Source organism: Caretta caretta, chromosome 6 (assembly GCF_965140235.1).
Source record: "Caretta caretta isolate rCarCar2 chromosome 6, rCarCar1.hap1, whole genome shotgun sequence".
Classification (NCBI taxonomy): Eukaryota; Metazoa; Chordata; order Testudines; family Cheloniidae; genus Caretta; species Caretta caretta.
This window is the reverse complement of record NC_134211.1, coordinates 118,821,423-118,837,885: the sequence shown is the minus strand read 5'-3', so window position 1 is coordinate 118,837,885 and position 16,463 is coordinate 118,821,423. Positions and strand designations below refer to the sequence as shown.

The window sequence follows — 16,463 nt, the reverse complement described above, 5'->3', positions numbered from 1 at the left end:
TGAGAAAATAAAAAGTTTAATATTCTTTGCAATAAAAGAAACGATCCTGTCTAGTTACTGATCCTGTTTTTTTAAAAATGGACAGGAGTAAGGTGCTCACAATCCCTCCCCCTGCCCCCCGACTTTCATGCATTATGACTATTTTCTTGGTGTATGTGGGTAAATCCATTCTGCTTTCAGTGACTTGAGGGTAGATTTTCCACCTAGCTCTCTTGCACAAAATAACCAAAATTGTATTAACTAGTCTTTTAAATTTAGTCAATTTTTATTCTGGAAAGTCTTCATTTGGGCGCAGACGTTTAGAGGCTGGTTCTGCAGGACTCTCTGGAACAAGTTCAGAAAACAGTACGTTAACATTTAATACATTTCTACACTAAAACTAAAACGTCTCTACGCAGGACTTGTGGCACTTCAATTAACGGCAAAGAGTCCAGTGTCAAAGCTGTCAGAGGAGAAGGGCGTAAAAATTAATCGGCAGGGAGGGTGGAAGGTAAGCATGTGATGAATGCCATTAACCTTACTAGGACTAAAGCCTGACTCTACTGAACTCAATAGGAGTTTCTACGTGAACTTCAAGTTTTCCAATTTATAGAACCTGATCCTGCCAATTTAGAGGCTCTGATTCTACAACTGACTTTACACAGGCACAGGGGTCTGCCTGTGTGTTCCTTAGTGCAGGAGGGGATCTAAATTAGGACTAACAAATTGGAATTACACCACTAAATGAGACTAGAATCAGCTCAGAGAGAATTCTAGTTTTAAATCCATCAAATGCAGTCTCTTTTTCTCAAGTATAATTTGAGGCAAAGCATACAGTTGAAAAACCCTAAAGTTTCTAGCATCAGACTTTAATTTACCTTCATGAGTACACTGCTTCTTGAACAGCACTTCAGCTGGGATCTGGAAACTGATGCACATCATTTCCTTATTTGGTGCAACATTTCTCACCAGATGAGTAGAACAGCGTCCCTCTAAGGAAGTTCCCAAAAAAGCTTCAGCCCGTTCTTGAACATCTTTGGCAGGATTATCCTGTTTTGAGAAGCTGTAACAGTGCACTGTGGGAAGGAGGTCAGTGCTGCATGGCTTTCCGTCTAAGAAATGTTTGAAAACATCTAGAAATTCAATAGCCAAAGCTGGCAAATTCATGACTATGTGCAGAGTGTTTTTCCTTTCTTTTGTCAGAAGTGACAGTTCCTTGGTTAGCTCTTCTTTAACTGGTCCCAGAAGAAAATCCCTACCATCCATATTGAATTTTTTTATTTTTTTGTCCACTTTGTTTAATTTACAGTTGTGTACAAGCCATTTGTAGGATTCAGGGTTGAGATCATTTGCAAATACGCTGCACTTTCTCTTTGCTGCTGGGATGGCAAAAGGCCCAACCCCAGCAAAGACATCAAATAGAACATCACCTGGCTTTAAAAGTTCAATGATACGGCCATGTTCTGTGCTTAGACGGGAATTCCAATAGACTTTAGAAAAGTCAAATTCATAGGTGATGTAGTTTTCTCTAGTCTGAAAAAAGTCCAAGACATTTGTTTAAACCAACTGTATTTAGGTTCCAGACATACATGTATGTTTAAACAGTAATCAATTTATTAAATATTTTACTAAAATGTAATGGGAACATTGATGTTCATGCCACTGATAGGCATCTTCAATGCCAACTGGCTTTCCCAGCCCAGCTCTTTCTATAAAAGGGCCATTAAATGGTCCTCTGTAGCCAAATAAGGGATATTTCAGTCAGTCAATCCAGGTAGCTGGCATATGTAAATCACCAGGTGGGGAAAAAAGCAACAACTTAAAATAACTATTTTACACTCTCATGCAAGAACTCTTATAGTAGAGAAACATAGCTCAAATATGCTTAATTATGAGCTAATGCCACCTGGTTGTCTTGAATGAAATCACTGTTGATCTGATTTAAATGCTTTCTATCTGTATATTTTGCCAGCGCTACACATCCAAACTATTCAATTATGTTTCAGAGGGAAGAGGAAACACATTTAAAAGTTAAAACAAAAAAAACTTATTTTAAAAAAGCAATTGCCAAATTAGAAATTGTTGCCTTAACTCCTGTCTAAGCCTCAACAGTCCAGTTAAATAAATAGTACAGTACTTTCTATGTTGTGATACAGCATGGCCAGAAGGCAGCAAGAGAGTGATATAGGAGAGATATGGAAGTCCCAGGATGAGGAGAAGCTTTATTCCCTGTAGAGGGAAGAAAGATTTCTATAGATTAATTAAAAGCACCTGAAGCTATCACCTGATAAAAACCCCCTGCTTCAATCAGCCAGGGGAAGGAGTTGGAGTAGAGGAGGGTTTGGAGTTGGAGCAGAGAGCAGTTTGAAGGAGTTGGAGTAGAGGAGAGTTTGGAGAAGTGCCATGGCTGGCTAGAAGACCAAGACCCTAGGTAAAGAGACACCCAGCTTGTGCAGAGAGAGAGGGCAGGAAGCCCCACAAGCTGAAGAGCAGGAGAGGGAAGTAGCTCAGGGGAAGGAACCACTATCCCTCAGGCCCCTGGGTTGGGACCTGGAGTAGAGGGCGGGCCCAGGTCTCTCCCTCTCCACTACCCTTCTCTGGGTTACTAGTGGGACAGTAAATATCCTAGTTCAGGGGCAGGAAACTGCACCCTGAACCCCTGCCAAGAAGAGGAAGCGCGGGACGCACCATAATCGTACCGGCAATTTGCCACACGTGGTGTTAGCAGTGGGATCTCCATGCTGGGGACTTAAACCAAGGTTAACCAAAACCATCCCGTCCCCAAGATGGATGACGTGGTCAAGGCTCTAATACAAGCCACTGCGGCCCAGTAGGAGGCTACCCGAATCCAAGCAACCGCACAACAGGAGGTGACTCGGGTGCAGCAGGAGACTAATCGGCTGCTGATGAATCAGTCTGCCCAGGACCGAGCTCTGCTACAGGAGTTGGCAAACCAGATGAAGGCCCTTATGGAGCAGAACCACAACTGCGACGGAACCTGGACTATACAGGCCAGCCACTGCCTATAGACAGGCACGGGAGGATGATATAAAGGCGTACCTCCTGGCATTTGAGAGAACAGCCCTGCAGGAGGCCTGGCCACAAGATCAGTGGTCTGGTATCCTCACCCCGTTCCTGTGTGGAGAGGCCCATAAGGTCTGCTACGATATGGCTGCAGAGACTGCGGAGGATTACCCCCAGCTGAAGGCAGAGATCCTGGCCAGATCCGGAGTAACCACGGCATTGCGAGCCCAGAGCTTTCATGAATGGCAGTACACAGAGGACAAGACACCCCAACTGCAATTGTTTGACCTGATCCACCTGACCCGAAAATGGCTGCGCCCTGAGGCCCTTAGCTCTGAAAAAATGATGGAGTTCCTGGTACTGGACCAATATATGAGGGGGCCACCACCAGGCCTTCGGGTTTGGGTTGGCCAGAATGACCCCTCTACCTACGATGAGTTGGTCTCCCTTGTGGCAATACAGCTGGCAGCCCGTGAACTGTTCCAGACCCCGGCAAACCAGGAAGACAGCCCCAAACCCAAGGCCCCGGATTGTCGAGAACTACAGAAGAACCATAACTGGGAGGAAAGACCAAACGCCCAAGGCCATATTATGTGATCAAATGTGATCTGTTGTACTCAATAGTGCAAATTTGAGGGGAAGAAGTAGAGCAGCTCTTTGTCCCACAGAAACACACAAGGGCAGTACTAGAGTTAGCTCACAGTCATTTATTTGGGGGACATCTAGGAGTAGACAAGACACTTGATAGAGTCCTAAGAAAATTTTATTGGCCAGGAATACGTGCAGAGGTCCAACACTATTGTACCTCCTGCCTGGAATGCCAATTGCATAGCCTCCGACCTCACTTGCAGGCCCCATTATTACCTTTGCCTATTATTGAAGTCCCTTTCAAAAGGATAGCCATGGACCTAGTGGGCCTGCTGGAAAGATCAGCACGGGGCCACCAAAATGTATTAGTCATCCTTGACTACGCCACACGGAATCCAGAAGCCATTCCTTCAAGAAACCCCATATCCAAGGCAATAGCAAAAGAACTACTTCAGGTTTTTGCCAGAGTGGGCATCCCTAAGGAGATCTTGACTGACCAACGAACCTCTTTCATGTCGAAATTGATGAAGGACTTATGTACCCTGCTCCGCATCCATGCCATATGGACCTCAGTCTACCATCCACAAACAGACGGACAGGTAGAGCCGTTTAACTGCACTCTTAAAGGTATGATCCAGAAGGTGGTAGCACAGGACGGAAAAGACTGGGATACCCTTCTACCATACCTAATGTTTGCAATACGGGAAGTCCCCCAGGTGTCCACCGGTTTCTCTCCCTTTGAGCTACTATACAGACTCCACCCACGCGAAATACTAGATAGCGCCAAGGAGGACTGGGAAGAACAACCCAACACAGGAAAGGATGTCATTGAGCACATGACACAGATGAGAGAGTGAATAGCTCGAGTAATCCCTATAGTACGAGAACATTTGGAAAAAAGCACAAGAGACCCAGTAGACATATTATAACCGCCGGGCGAAAGTACGGAAATTTCAGCTGGGAGAACGGGTGATGGTGCGAGTGCTGACAGCGGAAAGCAAACTCCTGGCCAGCTGGCATGGGCCATATGAGATAGTGGAAGCCATTGGAGAAGTGGACTATAAGGTCAGACAACCAGACCGCCGAAGACCAGAGCAGATCTACCACATAAACTTACTGAAGCCCTGGCGTGACTGAGACACATGCCTGATCATTCAGAGAGCTCCACCTCAGATGGACGACGTACAGGAGTAGGTAAGGATATCCCCCAAGTTAGCCCCAGAACAACGAATAGAGGTCATTGATATGATCCAACGGAACCAAGATGTGTTCTGTACACATCCGGGCCGTACAACACTGGTCCAACATCATATCGTCACCAAGCCCGGAATAAGGGTGACCATAAGACCATACCGGATACCGGAAGCTAAAAGAGAGGAAATTAGGACAGAAGAGATGACGTTGGAACTTGGGGTTATTGAAGAATCCCACAGACAGTGGTCCAGCCCTATCATCCTAGTACCCAAGCCTGACAGCACCCTGAGATTTTGCAATGACTTCTGGAAGTTGAATGAAGTATCCCAATTCGATGCCTATCCGATACCACATGTCGATGAGCTAGTTGATCAGTTAGGCAAGCCCCGACATCTAACCACTCTGGACCTGACCAAAGGATATTGGCAAATTCCCCTGGCCCAGAACGCCAAGGAGAAGACTGCTCTCTCTACACCTGATGGCCTGTTCCAATACACTGTCCTCCCTTTCGGACTCCATGGGACCCCTGCAACATTCCAACGACTTATGGATAAATTGCTGCGACCCCATGCTGCCGCCTATTTAGAAGATATAGTCATCCATAGCCCTGACTGCGAAACGCACCTAGGGAAAATAGAAGCGGTACTAGATGCCCTGTGGAAGGCCAGCCTCACTGCCAACCCTCTCAAGTGCGTGATAGGACTAACTGAGGGGAGATACCTCGGGTATGTAGGCTTGGTAAAACCCCAATGGAACAAAGTGGAGGTGATACAAGATTGGCCTTGGCCAGTCCGTAAAAAGCAGGTCAGAGCATTTCTCGGGTTAGTAGGGTACTATCTGAGATTCATCCTTCATTTCGCCACAAAAGCAGGGCCATTGACGGACCTGATAAAGGCTCGGGGCCCTGAGATAGTAAAATGGTCTGATGCAGCAGAAGGAGCATTCACAGATTTAAGGACAGCCCTTTGCTGCCATACAGTACTCAAAGCCCCAGACTTCAAGAAAAAATTTGTCCTACAAACAGATGCCTCGGAAGTAGAGCTAGGAGCTGCCCTTTCGCAGATGGTAGGGGAGGAGGAACACCCGATCCTGTACCTCAGCCGGAAGCTCCTCCCCAGGGAGCAAAAGTACACCGTTGTTGAAAAGGAATGTCTGGCGATAAAATGGGCCATGGAAACTCTCTGCTACTACCTACTGGGGTGGCGATTTACCCTGGTGACAGACCACGCCCCGCTCCAGTGGATGCACAGAAACCAGAAGAATGCAAGAGTGACTAGATGGTTCCTATCTTTGCAACCCTTTCATTCCCGAGTACAGCATAGGGCCGGATGTCAACACGACAACGCAGATTGCTTGTCATGAAAGCATTGCCGCTCGTCCCAAGTAGCCAAACCCCATGGTGTTGAGCGGGGGGAGGATGATATGTGATACAGCATGGCCAGAAGGCAGCAGGAGAGTGATATAGGAGAGAGATGTAAGTCCCAGGATGAGGAGAAGCCTTATTCCCTGTAGAGGGAAGAAAGGTTTCTATAGATTAATTAAAAGCACCTGAAGCCAATTAAGAGCACCTGAAGCTAGTCACCTGATAAAAACCCCTGCTTCAAACAGCCAGGGAAGGAGTTGGAGCAGAGTGGTTTGGAGTTGGAGCAGAGAGCGGTTTGAAGGAGTTGGAGCAGTGCCGTGGCGGGCTAGAAGACCAAGACCCTAGGTAAAGAGACACCCGGCTTGTGCAGAGGGAGAGGGCAGGAAGCCCCACAAGCTGAAGAGGGAAGTAGCCCAGGGGAAGGAACCACTATCCTTAGGGCCCCTGAGCTGGGACCCGGAGTAGAGGGTGGGCCCAGGTCCCTCCCTCTCCACTACGCTTCTCTGGGTTACTAGTGGGACAGTAAATACCCTAGTTCAGGGGTAGGAAACTGTGCCCTGAACCCCCCGGGGGGCCAAGAAGAGGAAGCACGGGACCCATCATAATCGTACCGGCAATTTGCCACAATGTATAGACAAATTGTACTTTTCACCCAAAGGTCATAAAACATCTACCAAAGTGTTACAGAAGGGGAAATTGAGGCACAGAATCTCTTGCCTAGGTCAGAGTTAGTCAGTGGTAGACACAGGAACAGAATCTAAGTTCCAGTCCTGTGCTCCAGCCACTACACTACGCAAAGTGAATCCAAAGCACTTACCTTATTTTCTTGCGCCAAATGCATTTAACAATGTAAAAATACTTTTTTTTTTTTTTTTGGAAGGGGAAGGGAACCTACATTCTACATTAGTAACTTTTAGGGCTGTTAAGTGATTTAAAAAATTAATCGCGATTAAGCAATAGAATACCATTTATTTAAATATACTGATTTCAGTTACATCGCAGAATACAAAGTGTACAGTGCTCACTTTATATTTTTTGATTAAATATTTGCACTGCAAAAAACTAGTATTTTTCAACTTACCTAATACAAGTACTGTAGTGCAATCTCTTTACCATGAAAGTTGAACTTACAAATGTAGAATTATGTACATCAATAACTGCATTCAAAAATAACACAATGTAGAATTTTAGAGCCTACAAGTCTAGTCAGTCCTATTTCTTGTTCAGCCAATTGCTCAGACAGACAAGTCTGTTTACATTTGCAGGAGATAATGCTGCCTGCTTCTTGTTCACAATGTCCCCAGAAAGTGAGAACAGGTGTTCGCATGGCACTGTTGCAGCCGGCGTGTCACGATATTTACATGCCAGATGCGCTGAAGATTTATATGTCCCTTCATGCTTCATCCACTATTCCAGAGGACATGTGTTCATGCTGATGATAGGTTCTGCTCGATAAGAAACCAAACCAGTACGGACCAACGCATGTTCATGTTCATAATCCGAGTCAGCTGCCACCAACAGAAGGTTGATTTTCTTTTATGGTGGTTCAGATTATGTAGTTTCTCCATCAGAGTATTGCTCTTTTAAGACTTCTGAAAATCTGCTCCACATCTTATCCCTCTCACATTTTGGAAGGCATTTCTGATTCTTAAAACTTGGATCAAGTGCTGTAGATATCTTTAGAAATCTCACATTAGTACCTTCTTTGCGTTTTGTCAAATCTGCAGTGAAAGCGTTCTTAAAATGAACATGTGCTGAGTCATCATCCAAGACTGCTATAACACAAAATATATGGCAGAATGTGGGTAAAACAGAGCTGGAGACGCACTATTCTCCCCGAAGAAATTCAGTCACAAATATAATTTAATGTTTTTTTTAACAAGCATCATCAGCATGGAAGCATGTCCTCTAGAATGGTAGCTGAAGCATGAAGGAGAATACAAATGTAAGCATATCTGGCACATAAATACCTTGCGATGCCGGCTACAAAAGTGCCATGTGAATGCCTGTTCTCACTTTCTGTGACACGGTAAACAAAAAGTGGGCAGCATTATCTCCTGTAAATGTAAACAAACTTGTTTGTCTTAGTGATTGGCTGAACAAGAATAGGACTGACTAGACTTGTAGGCTCTAAGCTTCTACATTGTTTTGTTTTTGAGTGCAGTTACGTAACAAAAAAATCTACATTTTTAAATTGCACATTCAGGATAAAGAGATTGCACTAGAGTACTTGTATGAGGTGAACTGAAAAATACTTTATCATTTTTACAGTGCCAGTATTTGTAATAAATAAAGTGAGCAGTCTACACTTTGCATTTTGTGTTGCAATTGAAATCATATTTGAAAATGTAGAAAAACATGCAAAAACATTTAATAAATTTCAACTGGTATACTGTTTAACAGTGCGATTAAAACTGATTAATCACTATTGATTTAATCACATAAGTTAACTGCAATTAATCTGTTTCAAAGTAGCAGCTGTGTTAGTCTGTATCTGCAAAAAGAAAAGGAGGACTTGTGGCACCTTAGAGACTAAAATTTATTTGAGCATAAGCTTTCGTGGACTACAGCCCACTTCATCGGATGCATAGAATGGAACATATAGTAAGAAGATTATATATATATACATATACAGAAAACATGAAAAAGTGGAGTAAAGAGGCTAATTATTATCAGCAGGAGAAAAAACACTTTTGTAGTGATAATCAAGATGGTCCATTTAGACAGTTGACAATAAGGTGTGAGGATACTTAACATGGGGAAATAGATTCAATATGTGTAATGACCCAGCCACTCCCAGTCTCTATTCAAACCCAAGTTAATGGTATCTAGTTTGCATATTAATTCAAGCTCAGCAGTTTCTCATTAGTCTGTTTTTGAAGCTTTTCTGTTGCAAAATTGCCACCTTTAAGTCTGTTACTGAGTGGCCAGAGAGGTTGAAGTGTTCTCCTACCGGTTTTTGAATGTTATAATTCCTGATGTCAGATTTGTGTCCATTTATTCTTTTGCGTAGAGACTGTCCGGTTTGGCCAATGCACATGGCAGAGGGGCATTGCTGGCACATGATGGCATATATCACATTGGTAGATGTGCAGGTGAATGAGCCCCCGATGGCATGGCTAATGTGATTAGGTCCTATGATGGTGTCACTTGAATAAATGTGGGTTTTTTTCTCCTGCTGATAATAGCTCATCTTAATTAATTAGCCTCTTACTCCACTTTTTCGTGTTCTGTTTGTGTGTGTGTATATATATATGTATGTATAAATAAAATCTTCTTACTATATGTTCCATTCTATGCATCCGATGAAGTGCGCTGTAGCCCATGAAAGCTTATGCTCAAATAAATGTTAGTCTATAAGGTGCTACAAGTACTCCTGTTCTTTTTGCAATTAATCAACAGCCTTAATAACTTTGTAAGAGTCCATTACTTTACCTGACTTTGAATATAGTTTATCTGATTCTCAATAAAAGCTAGGCTATACAAGTTCAAATAATGCTTAGCAATATCCTTATAAAGATCTTGTAAACATAGCTAGCTGTGATTTCATTCATGGTAGACTGGGGCACACAAAACACATACAGGACTGCTAAGCACTGAGATACTGGGCCAAGGGTGGGGTTGGGACAACATTTAAGTTTTACAGTATCTTTCCATCACATCTACTCTTCCATTTCAACTGCACTGTGTGTGTCTGATGAGGTATGCCAGGAGAAAATAGGAAAAATTGTACCTTTGTTATCATATTGGCCTCTCCTGCTAGCACTTCCATTTGAAAATTTCGATAAGTGTTGTCAATAATATTGATTTTATTTACTGTACAGGTGATTCCTGGATTCTTGTCAATTATAACCTGACCTGCAAGAAAGGAATAAAAATATTCAACTACTAAGTGTTGCTAAATCTTTAAATCCTGTAGGATATATAAGACAGCAATTCTGAGTTGTATTTTAAAAAAGCAAACTGCCTATAGAATGACTTACATGTGAAATCATTCAGCGTGCTATAAATTATTTCCACTTGTGTCACAGGGAACTCCTACTGCAAATATTTTACACTGAAAAAAGAGGGTTAGATTCCCAGTGAAGGCTCTTGTGCTTCAGGGAGAGAGTACTGTCTACTGCAGAGATTCCCAACCTGTAATATGTGAACTTGATGTTCCATCCAGTCACTTCACCATTTAAGGTGATGGTAGGTGAACCAATGAAGTTTAGGAGCTGCTGCTGGTCACTGGTCTGGAACTCAAGAGACCTAGTTCTGCTACTGACCTGCCATGTGACCTTGGACAAGTCACTTCTTGTAAAGTGTAAAGACACACAGACCTCTAGTGTTCTAGGGCATTCCAGCAGTACCGTAATACACATAATAAATTATTATCTAGAGGACCGATTCAACTTCCGTATCAACGTGATTCTACTGGTACCCAGATCAGCTAGTAACATAAGTTTAAAGAGTGAACTAGAGCAGTAAACTTTCGCTGCTGTATCAATAAAATGTTAGTTTTGATCTTGGTCTCCCCTGCCATAAAGGGGTTGAGTTTAATGGGCCTAACCTGAAATTTGCTAGATGCAAAGGGCCTGACCCAATGCCCAGTGAGGTCAATAGGCTACTGTTAACTTCAAGTTCGCTAAAAGGCCTGATCCAGTGCCCTTTAACTCAAGCATTCACTTTTAATAAAAGACTGTTTAAGGTAAGAAATTTTTAAAACGAGGGGTTCCAATAAGTTTCCCTGTGCAAAATAATAATCTCTAGCTCAGGCACTTATTAAAATGACTTATCCAATTATACACTTCTCCCAAAGCTATTTGTTGAGTATGAAGGTTGTACATACCAATCAGATGTTTGTAGGGTAGCTGATGATCTCTAAGATTCAAGTGAGCTATATGGCCAATCCTACTAAATCCAGAGGTGACATCTTGACCTTCAGGAAGCACCGCTCGTAAGATTTCCTCAGTCTTGAAATTGTCATAAGTTAGTTCCAAGTTATACTTGGACACATGAGGGTCAATATTAAACTGCTTTAATACTTCTTGTTCAGATTCTCCCAGTGAATATTCTGCTGATATTTTATGAGGATCCAACAAAACAAGTCTATTGTCTTCATCTTTTGGATCATCAATCACTCGCTTCAGACCTGGGCGCTGCAGTGTTGTATGTTTGAGGGATTTTAACAATTTGTTTATTACTACTTTTTTCACTTTTAGAACTGGAACAACAATTGTCCTTTTGAAAGCTGCTCTATCAAGTGTTGTCATTCCACGTACTTCAGGATGAGGTGAATACAGTTCAAGATCAGCTTTATTTTCTAGAATTTCAGGCATTGTAAAGAAACTGTTTCTCTGAACTACCCAAAAAAATCCAGGTACTCTCTCAAAATACTGTATCAGCAGTATCCAAACTTCTGGAAATGATGTATTTGATGCAGCTGTTCTAAAAAGCTTAGTTTTCAGTAGCCTAGCAGAGTATCCATATAATCTCCATAAAATCCTAGAAGGGAAATTATTCCTTTTATAGATATTATGCAATCACTCCATTAAAAAAAAACAACACTGCAAGTCATATGGATTTGCAATCTCACAAAATAAAGTTTTTTTGTATCAACTAATTCACAGCAGTTTTGTATAGTTCATAGAGAATTAGACGACAAATTTCTATCCTTGTACATGGCCAAAAAACACAACTCAACCAATTTTATGTAATGGTGGATGATCACCTCATACCCATACCCAAAGGTAAAGTTTACTTATGATTGATGAGCCTGATGATACTCCCATTAAGACAAATGTGTTTAGATCTGTTTGCTGTCTCTGATAAACCTGATCAGAGAACACTGGTAGCAATACTGCAATTGCTGGTGGGTGGAATACTCTGCAGGGACTTAGCACATTTGTGGGAGGGTAACCTGAACTGGAACAGGAATCTTTGTCTTTTGAGTGTTTCCCCTAAGGGCTGTTGCTTTCTGCCCCACTCTACCTCCCCATTCAATATATACAAAATGAGGCTATTATTGGTTTTACAAGAAAAAGAAGTACAGCTATCCTCTGACACTAGTTCTATGTACGTTTTCATATTGCATCCATCACTTGTAGTATCTGAGTGCTGTGTCTCACTGTGTAAGTCTTCCCATGATGGCAGTCAGTTGTTTGGATGTAAGTCTTATTTGTATTGCTCTTAAGTCAAACAGCTGATTTTTTTTGGTGGTGCTGGTAAAAAGCCATCCACCTCCCTGTTCACCCTCATATCCTGTCCTGCCCTCATGCAGTTGCTACCACCTTTCCTTTGCGTTTTTATCCTTTTCCTTCTCCTGTGCGTCTTTTACCTGTCTTTATTTTTTTGCCCCCCTTTTCACTCACCAAAGGCTCCTCAGTGTTCAGACTGGACACCTATTGGTGAGTGTATGTGTTCTCAGAGCTTAAGTTGAGTATTGTGCAAAAAATATAGAAGCCTAGACCAGTGGGCTTTGGTGCTTTTGCCTCGGGCCAAGATACATCAACTGCTAGCATGGCCAGCTGTACAAAGGGTTACCATAGGGTGGTGGAAGTAGAGGACTTTCCACGTGTCACCCACAACCACAGAAACAGACCTGGGGTCATACAAGTTTCCTTGTTTCACTCCTCACTTTGCCTCATTCCACTAGACTGCCCCTTTGTAGGAAACCTGACTTAAGTAATGCTCCTGGAAAGCATACTGAGGGTGGCTTACGCTTTCTAGTTACTCAGTTAATGTGGCTACCGTTCATCATTGGACGAGTTCAGAATTTCAGAGTGTCTGGATGCTGTTTCCACTGAGAATTTTATTGGGCAACATTATTTTAGGATGACTTACCTTCTTAAGTTTTTCTATAAAGACTGTCTTTCCTCTCTAATGGAGTCCTGAATACAATCACTCATGTTTTCTTTAGTCCCCTTCATATTGCACGTAATTCACTCCTAAAAGGCTTGCCTTGAAATTAATCTAAAAGCGGCAAGAGTTGACAAATGTGGTTTTGTGTTTGTCTTCCTTTTATACCAAGGAACAATTAGTAATTCCTTAGCTCCATAATCTGCACTTGTTGCCACTATGAAAATGGATTCAGTTCAAGGTTCTTCTGATGGTACAGTAAGGCCTTTATTTTGCTAGGTTCAAAGTAACTGAAGAATTTTCTGTTGCTAGTCTCCCTCCAAAACAATTGATGTCAGATGGACTGTTCTGTCATGAGGTTGCACTTGAACTGGGTCAGAAGCAGGTTGGTCTTGCTTCAAAGATGCAATTTACAGAATTCATTCCCTGATTATGTTTTAGGGCATGTCTACATGACAGCTACTGTAGTTCTGACACTTCCTACAATAATGTAAGGTGGTTTTCTTTTGATGTAGTTAATCCATCCCTCCAAGAGGCAGTAGTCAGGTCAACAGAACAATTTTTCCAGTGCCCTACCTCTGTCTGCACCAGCAGTTAGGTCAAACCTACCTACAGCCCTCAGGGTACATACATTTTCTATATCTCTGAGCCCCAGGAGCTAGGTGAATTTAATTTTTAAGTCGACTGTGCCTTAGTCTCTCTTCAACATTCAGGGTATCGGACTACATTAGCCTTCTCTTTTTGAATTTGTTTGACGCAGTTTTGTTTGAGTGGCAGGTTTTCCAGACCAGTAGGTCCAGTTTTTTTTTTTTAGGGGAGCAAGATCAGATCAACTTGGGCCCAAAAGACCAACCAATGAATGGATCCCTGAACTTGATTCAAATGGAAACTTTTGTAAACAACTAAACATTCCCTTCTGTATTTGCAGTAGAGGCTGCAGCCTTGTTCTTGTGCCTATGAACCTGAGCTGGGAGCTAAGAACAGAAAGAGAAGAACCGTCCTGGTGCACTTTCAGTGTCCCGGCGCAGAGGGGAGTGAACCAACCCCTTGCACAATGAAAAGCAAAGGAGCTCTTCCGTGCGGTAACTCTCCAGGTGGCGACCAGCAGCGGCGAGGCAGCTGGTTTATAAAGACCATGAATTGCTACCCCGGCGTCTCTCTGCAGCCGGGCCCCGGCCAGAACGTGTGAGCCCCTGCTCGGGCTCGCTCCTCAGCCAGGGGGACAGGAGCGCCTCCTGGAAAAGCTGCGCCGGGCCGCGGCTGAGCTCGGCTCCGATCCCCTCCCCCGCCGGAGCTCGGCTCCGGCCCCCGGCGCGGCTCGCCGGCTTCACAGCACGAGCAAGAGCCGCAGCCTCCTGCTCCGAGTGGGGGTGTCTGGGGCCGGCGCAGGGTCAGACCCTTCCCCCTCAGATGCCCTGCGCCGGGCCGGGCCCGGCCCTTCCCACTCCAGGCGTCGGCCCACAGGGTCCCGTATCCCCCTCACTAACCGGCTCCCCGGCCGGCGGCGAGCCTTGCCCGCCCCTCACCTCATACCGGGCTCCAGCAGCGCGCGCGCTCACGTCTCGGCGCTCTCCTCAGGCGCATTAAGACGTAATCAGCCGGAGACCGGCGAACGGCGGGGGGGGAGGCATCAGTGACGGCATCAGGAGGCGCCGCCTTCCCCGGCCGGCCCGAAGGGGGCGGCCCCAGCCCGGCTTGAGGCGCCGCCCAACTCCCTCCCCTCGAGAGGAGGCGCGGGAAGGAGCGGTTGGCCTAGCTGGGAGGCAAAGGGCACCATGCAGCAGCCGGGGCCCGGGAGTATCAACTGCGAGCCGGGCTGGTACCTGTCCGCCCGCGAGCAGGAAGGGGAGCAGGAGTCCACCCCGTTGCTGCCGCCGGCGCCGCTGGGCGATGTGTGTGAGGGGACGGGGGGCTGGGCGGGTCCCGGGGGGTGTCTGGGGCAGGAGCTGAGGGAGCGGAGCTGGGTCTGAGCTGGAGCCGGGGAGGAGGGAGGTGTCAGGCACGTAGGTGTGAGGGGAGGAGGGGGAGACTTTTTATCCGCAGGACAGGTCCCGCCTAGCCAGGCTTCCCCGCTTGTGCTTTGAGGGGTGACTGGGGATGGGAGGAGGGATCATTCTCCATGGGCAATTCAAGCCTTGGCTTCTTGGCTTGATCCTGCCACCCGAGAAAGTAGATGAAGGGCCAGTGGGTTGTTTGTGAAGTGAAACCATTGTTCACCCGACTGAAATCACCAAACTCGTCTTGGACAGCTGTTAGATGGTAATGACTATTGGGTTGGGTGTTACTAGTCTGGGCTGAATTTAAACCAGCAGGGACATGCAGCCCTGATGATAATGTGGGGAGGTTGGGTGGGAATTACTGTGTTGGTATTTTTTGGTGCTGCTTGTATTTTATTAGCATTAGTGTGCTTGGTGCCCTAGAAGCAAATAAGAGGACAGTCTCCACCCAAGAAGCTGATAGGCTAGTTCAGACAAATGATACGTAATATCGCCATTGAGTAAGAATATTGAAGCATTTTGTTTTTGAGAGACTTCATCAATGATTTAGATAATGGCATAAAGAGTACACTTACCAAGTTTTGTGGACGATACCAAGCTGGGAGGGGAGGATTAAAATTCAAAATGATCTGGACAAACTGGAGAAAGGGTCTGAAGTAAATAGGATGAAATTCAATAAGGACAAATTCAAAGTACTCTACTTAGGAAGGAACAATCAGTTGCACACATACAAAATGGGAAATGACTGTCTAGGAAGGAGTACTGCGGAAAGGGATCTGGGAGTCATAGTGGATCACAAGCTAAATATGAGTCAACAGTGTAATGCTGTTGCAAAAAGAGCAAACATCATTCTGGGATGTATTAGCAGGAGTATTGTAAGCAAGACATAAGAAGTAATTCTTCTGCTGTTCTCCACGCTGATTAGGCCTCTTCTGGATTATTGAGTCCAGTTCTGGGCGCCACATTTCAGGAAAGATGTGGACGAATTAGAGACGGTCCAGAGAAGAGCAACAAAAAAGATTAAAGGTCTAGAAAACATGACCTGTGAAGGAAGATTGAAAAAATTGAGTTTGTTTAGTCTGGAGAAGAGAAGACTGAGAGGGGACATGATAACAGTTTTCAAGTACATAAACGGTTGTTACAAGGAGGAGGGAGGAAAAATTGTTCTTCTTAAGCTCTGAGGATGGACAAGAAGCAATGGGCTTAAATTGCAGCAAGGGCGGTTAAGGTTGGACATTAGGAAAAACTTCCTGACTGTCAGAGAGGTTAAGCACTGGAATAAATTGCCTAGGGAAATGGTGGAATCTCTATCATTGGGGATTTTTAAGAGCAGGTTGGACAACTACCTGTCAGGGATGGCCTAGATAATACTTAGTCCTGCCTTGATGCAGGGGACTGGACTAGATGACCTCTCAAGGTCCGTTCCAGTTCTATGATTCTATGAAGAAAGTGTATTTTGAGGAGATATTTTAAGGAGA

The 16,463-nt window shown here is 44.4% G+C and overlaps 2 protein-coding genes across 12 annotated transcripts in view; one reads left to right on the top strand and one right to left on the bottom strand.

Annotated features, from left to right (window-relative positions):
• Window positions 1-14,609, bottom strand: TRMT5 (tRNA methyltransferase 5). 3 transcript variants are annotated; one of them, XM_048852784.2, is made up of 5 exons: window positions 14,522-14,609; window positions 10,980-11,635; window positions 9,882-10,006; window positions 858-1,512; window positions 1-324 (listed from the first exon to the last, which is right to left on the bottom strand). In XM_048852784.2, the coding sequence occupies exons 2-5, from the start codon at window positions 11,467-11,469 to the stop codon at window positions 266-268; spliced, it is 1,329 nt and encodes a 442-aa protein (XP_048708741.1). In that variant the 5' UTR covers window positions 11,470-11,635; window positions 14,522-14,609; the 3' UTR covers window positions 1-265. The 3 variants fall into 3 exon arrangements, with proteins under 3 accessions (XP_048708741.1, XP_048708740.1, XP_048708742.1); XM_048852783.1 differs by having other exon boundaries at window positions 14,515-14,600; XM_048852785.2 differs by lacking the exon at window positions 14,522-14,609 and adding an exon at window positions 12,974-14,478.
• A 34-nt stretch (window positions 14,610-14,643) lies between these two features.
• Window positions 14,644-16,463, top strand: part of SLC38A6 (solute carrier family 38 member 6) — a 53,602-nt gene continuing 51,782 nt past the window's right edge. For 7 of the 9 annotated variants that reach the window (XR_007357078.2, XM_048852794.2, XM_048852792.2 and 4 more), the window contains exon 1: window positions 14,644-14,880. Coding sequence is in view for 8 of the 9 variants with exons in the window: in XM_048852794.2 (XP_048708751.1) it covers window positions 14,764-14,880 (117 nt within the window). In the remaining variant the exon portion in view is untranslated. Of the gene's footprint in view, window positions 14,881-15,101; window positions 15,248-16,463 lie in introns of those variants that run through there. The other 2 variants (XM_048852787.2, XM_048852788.2) reach the window with 2 other exon arrangements.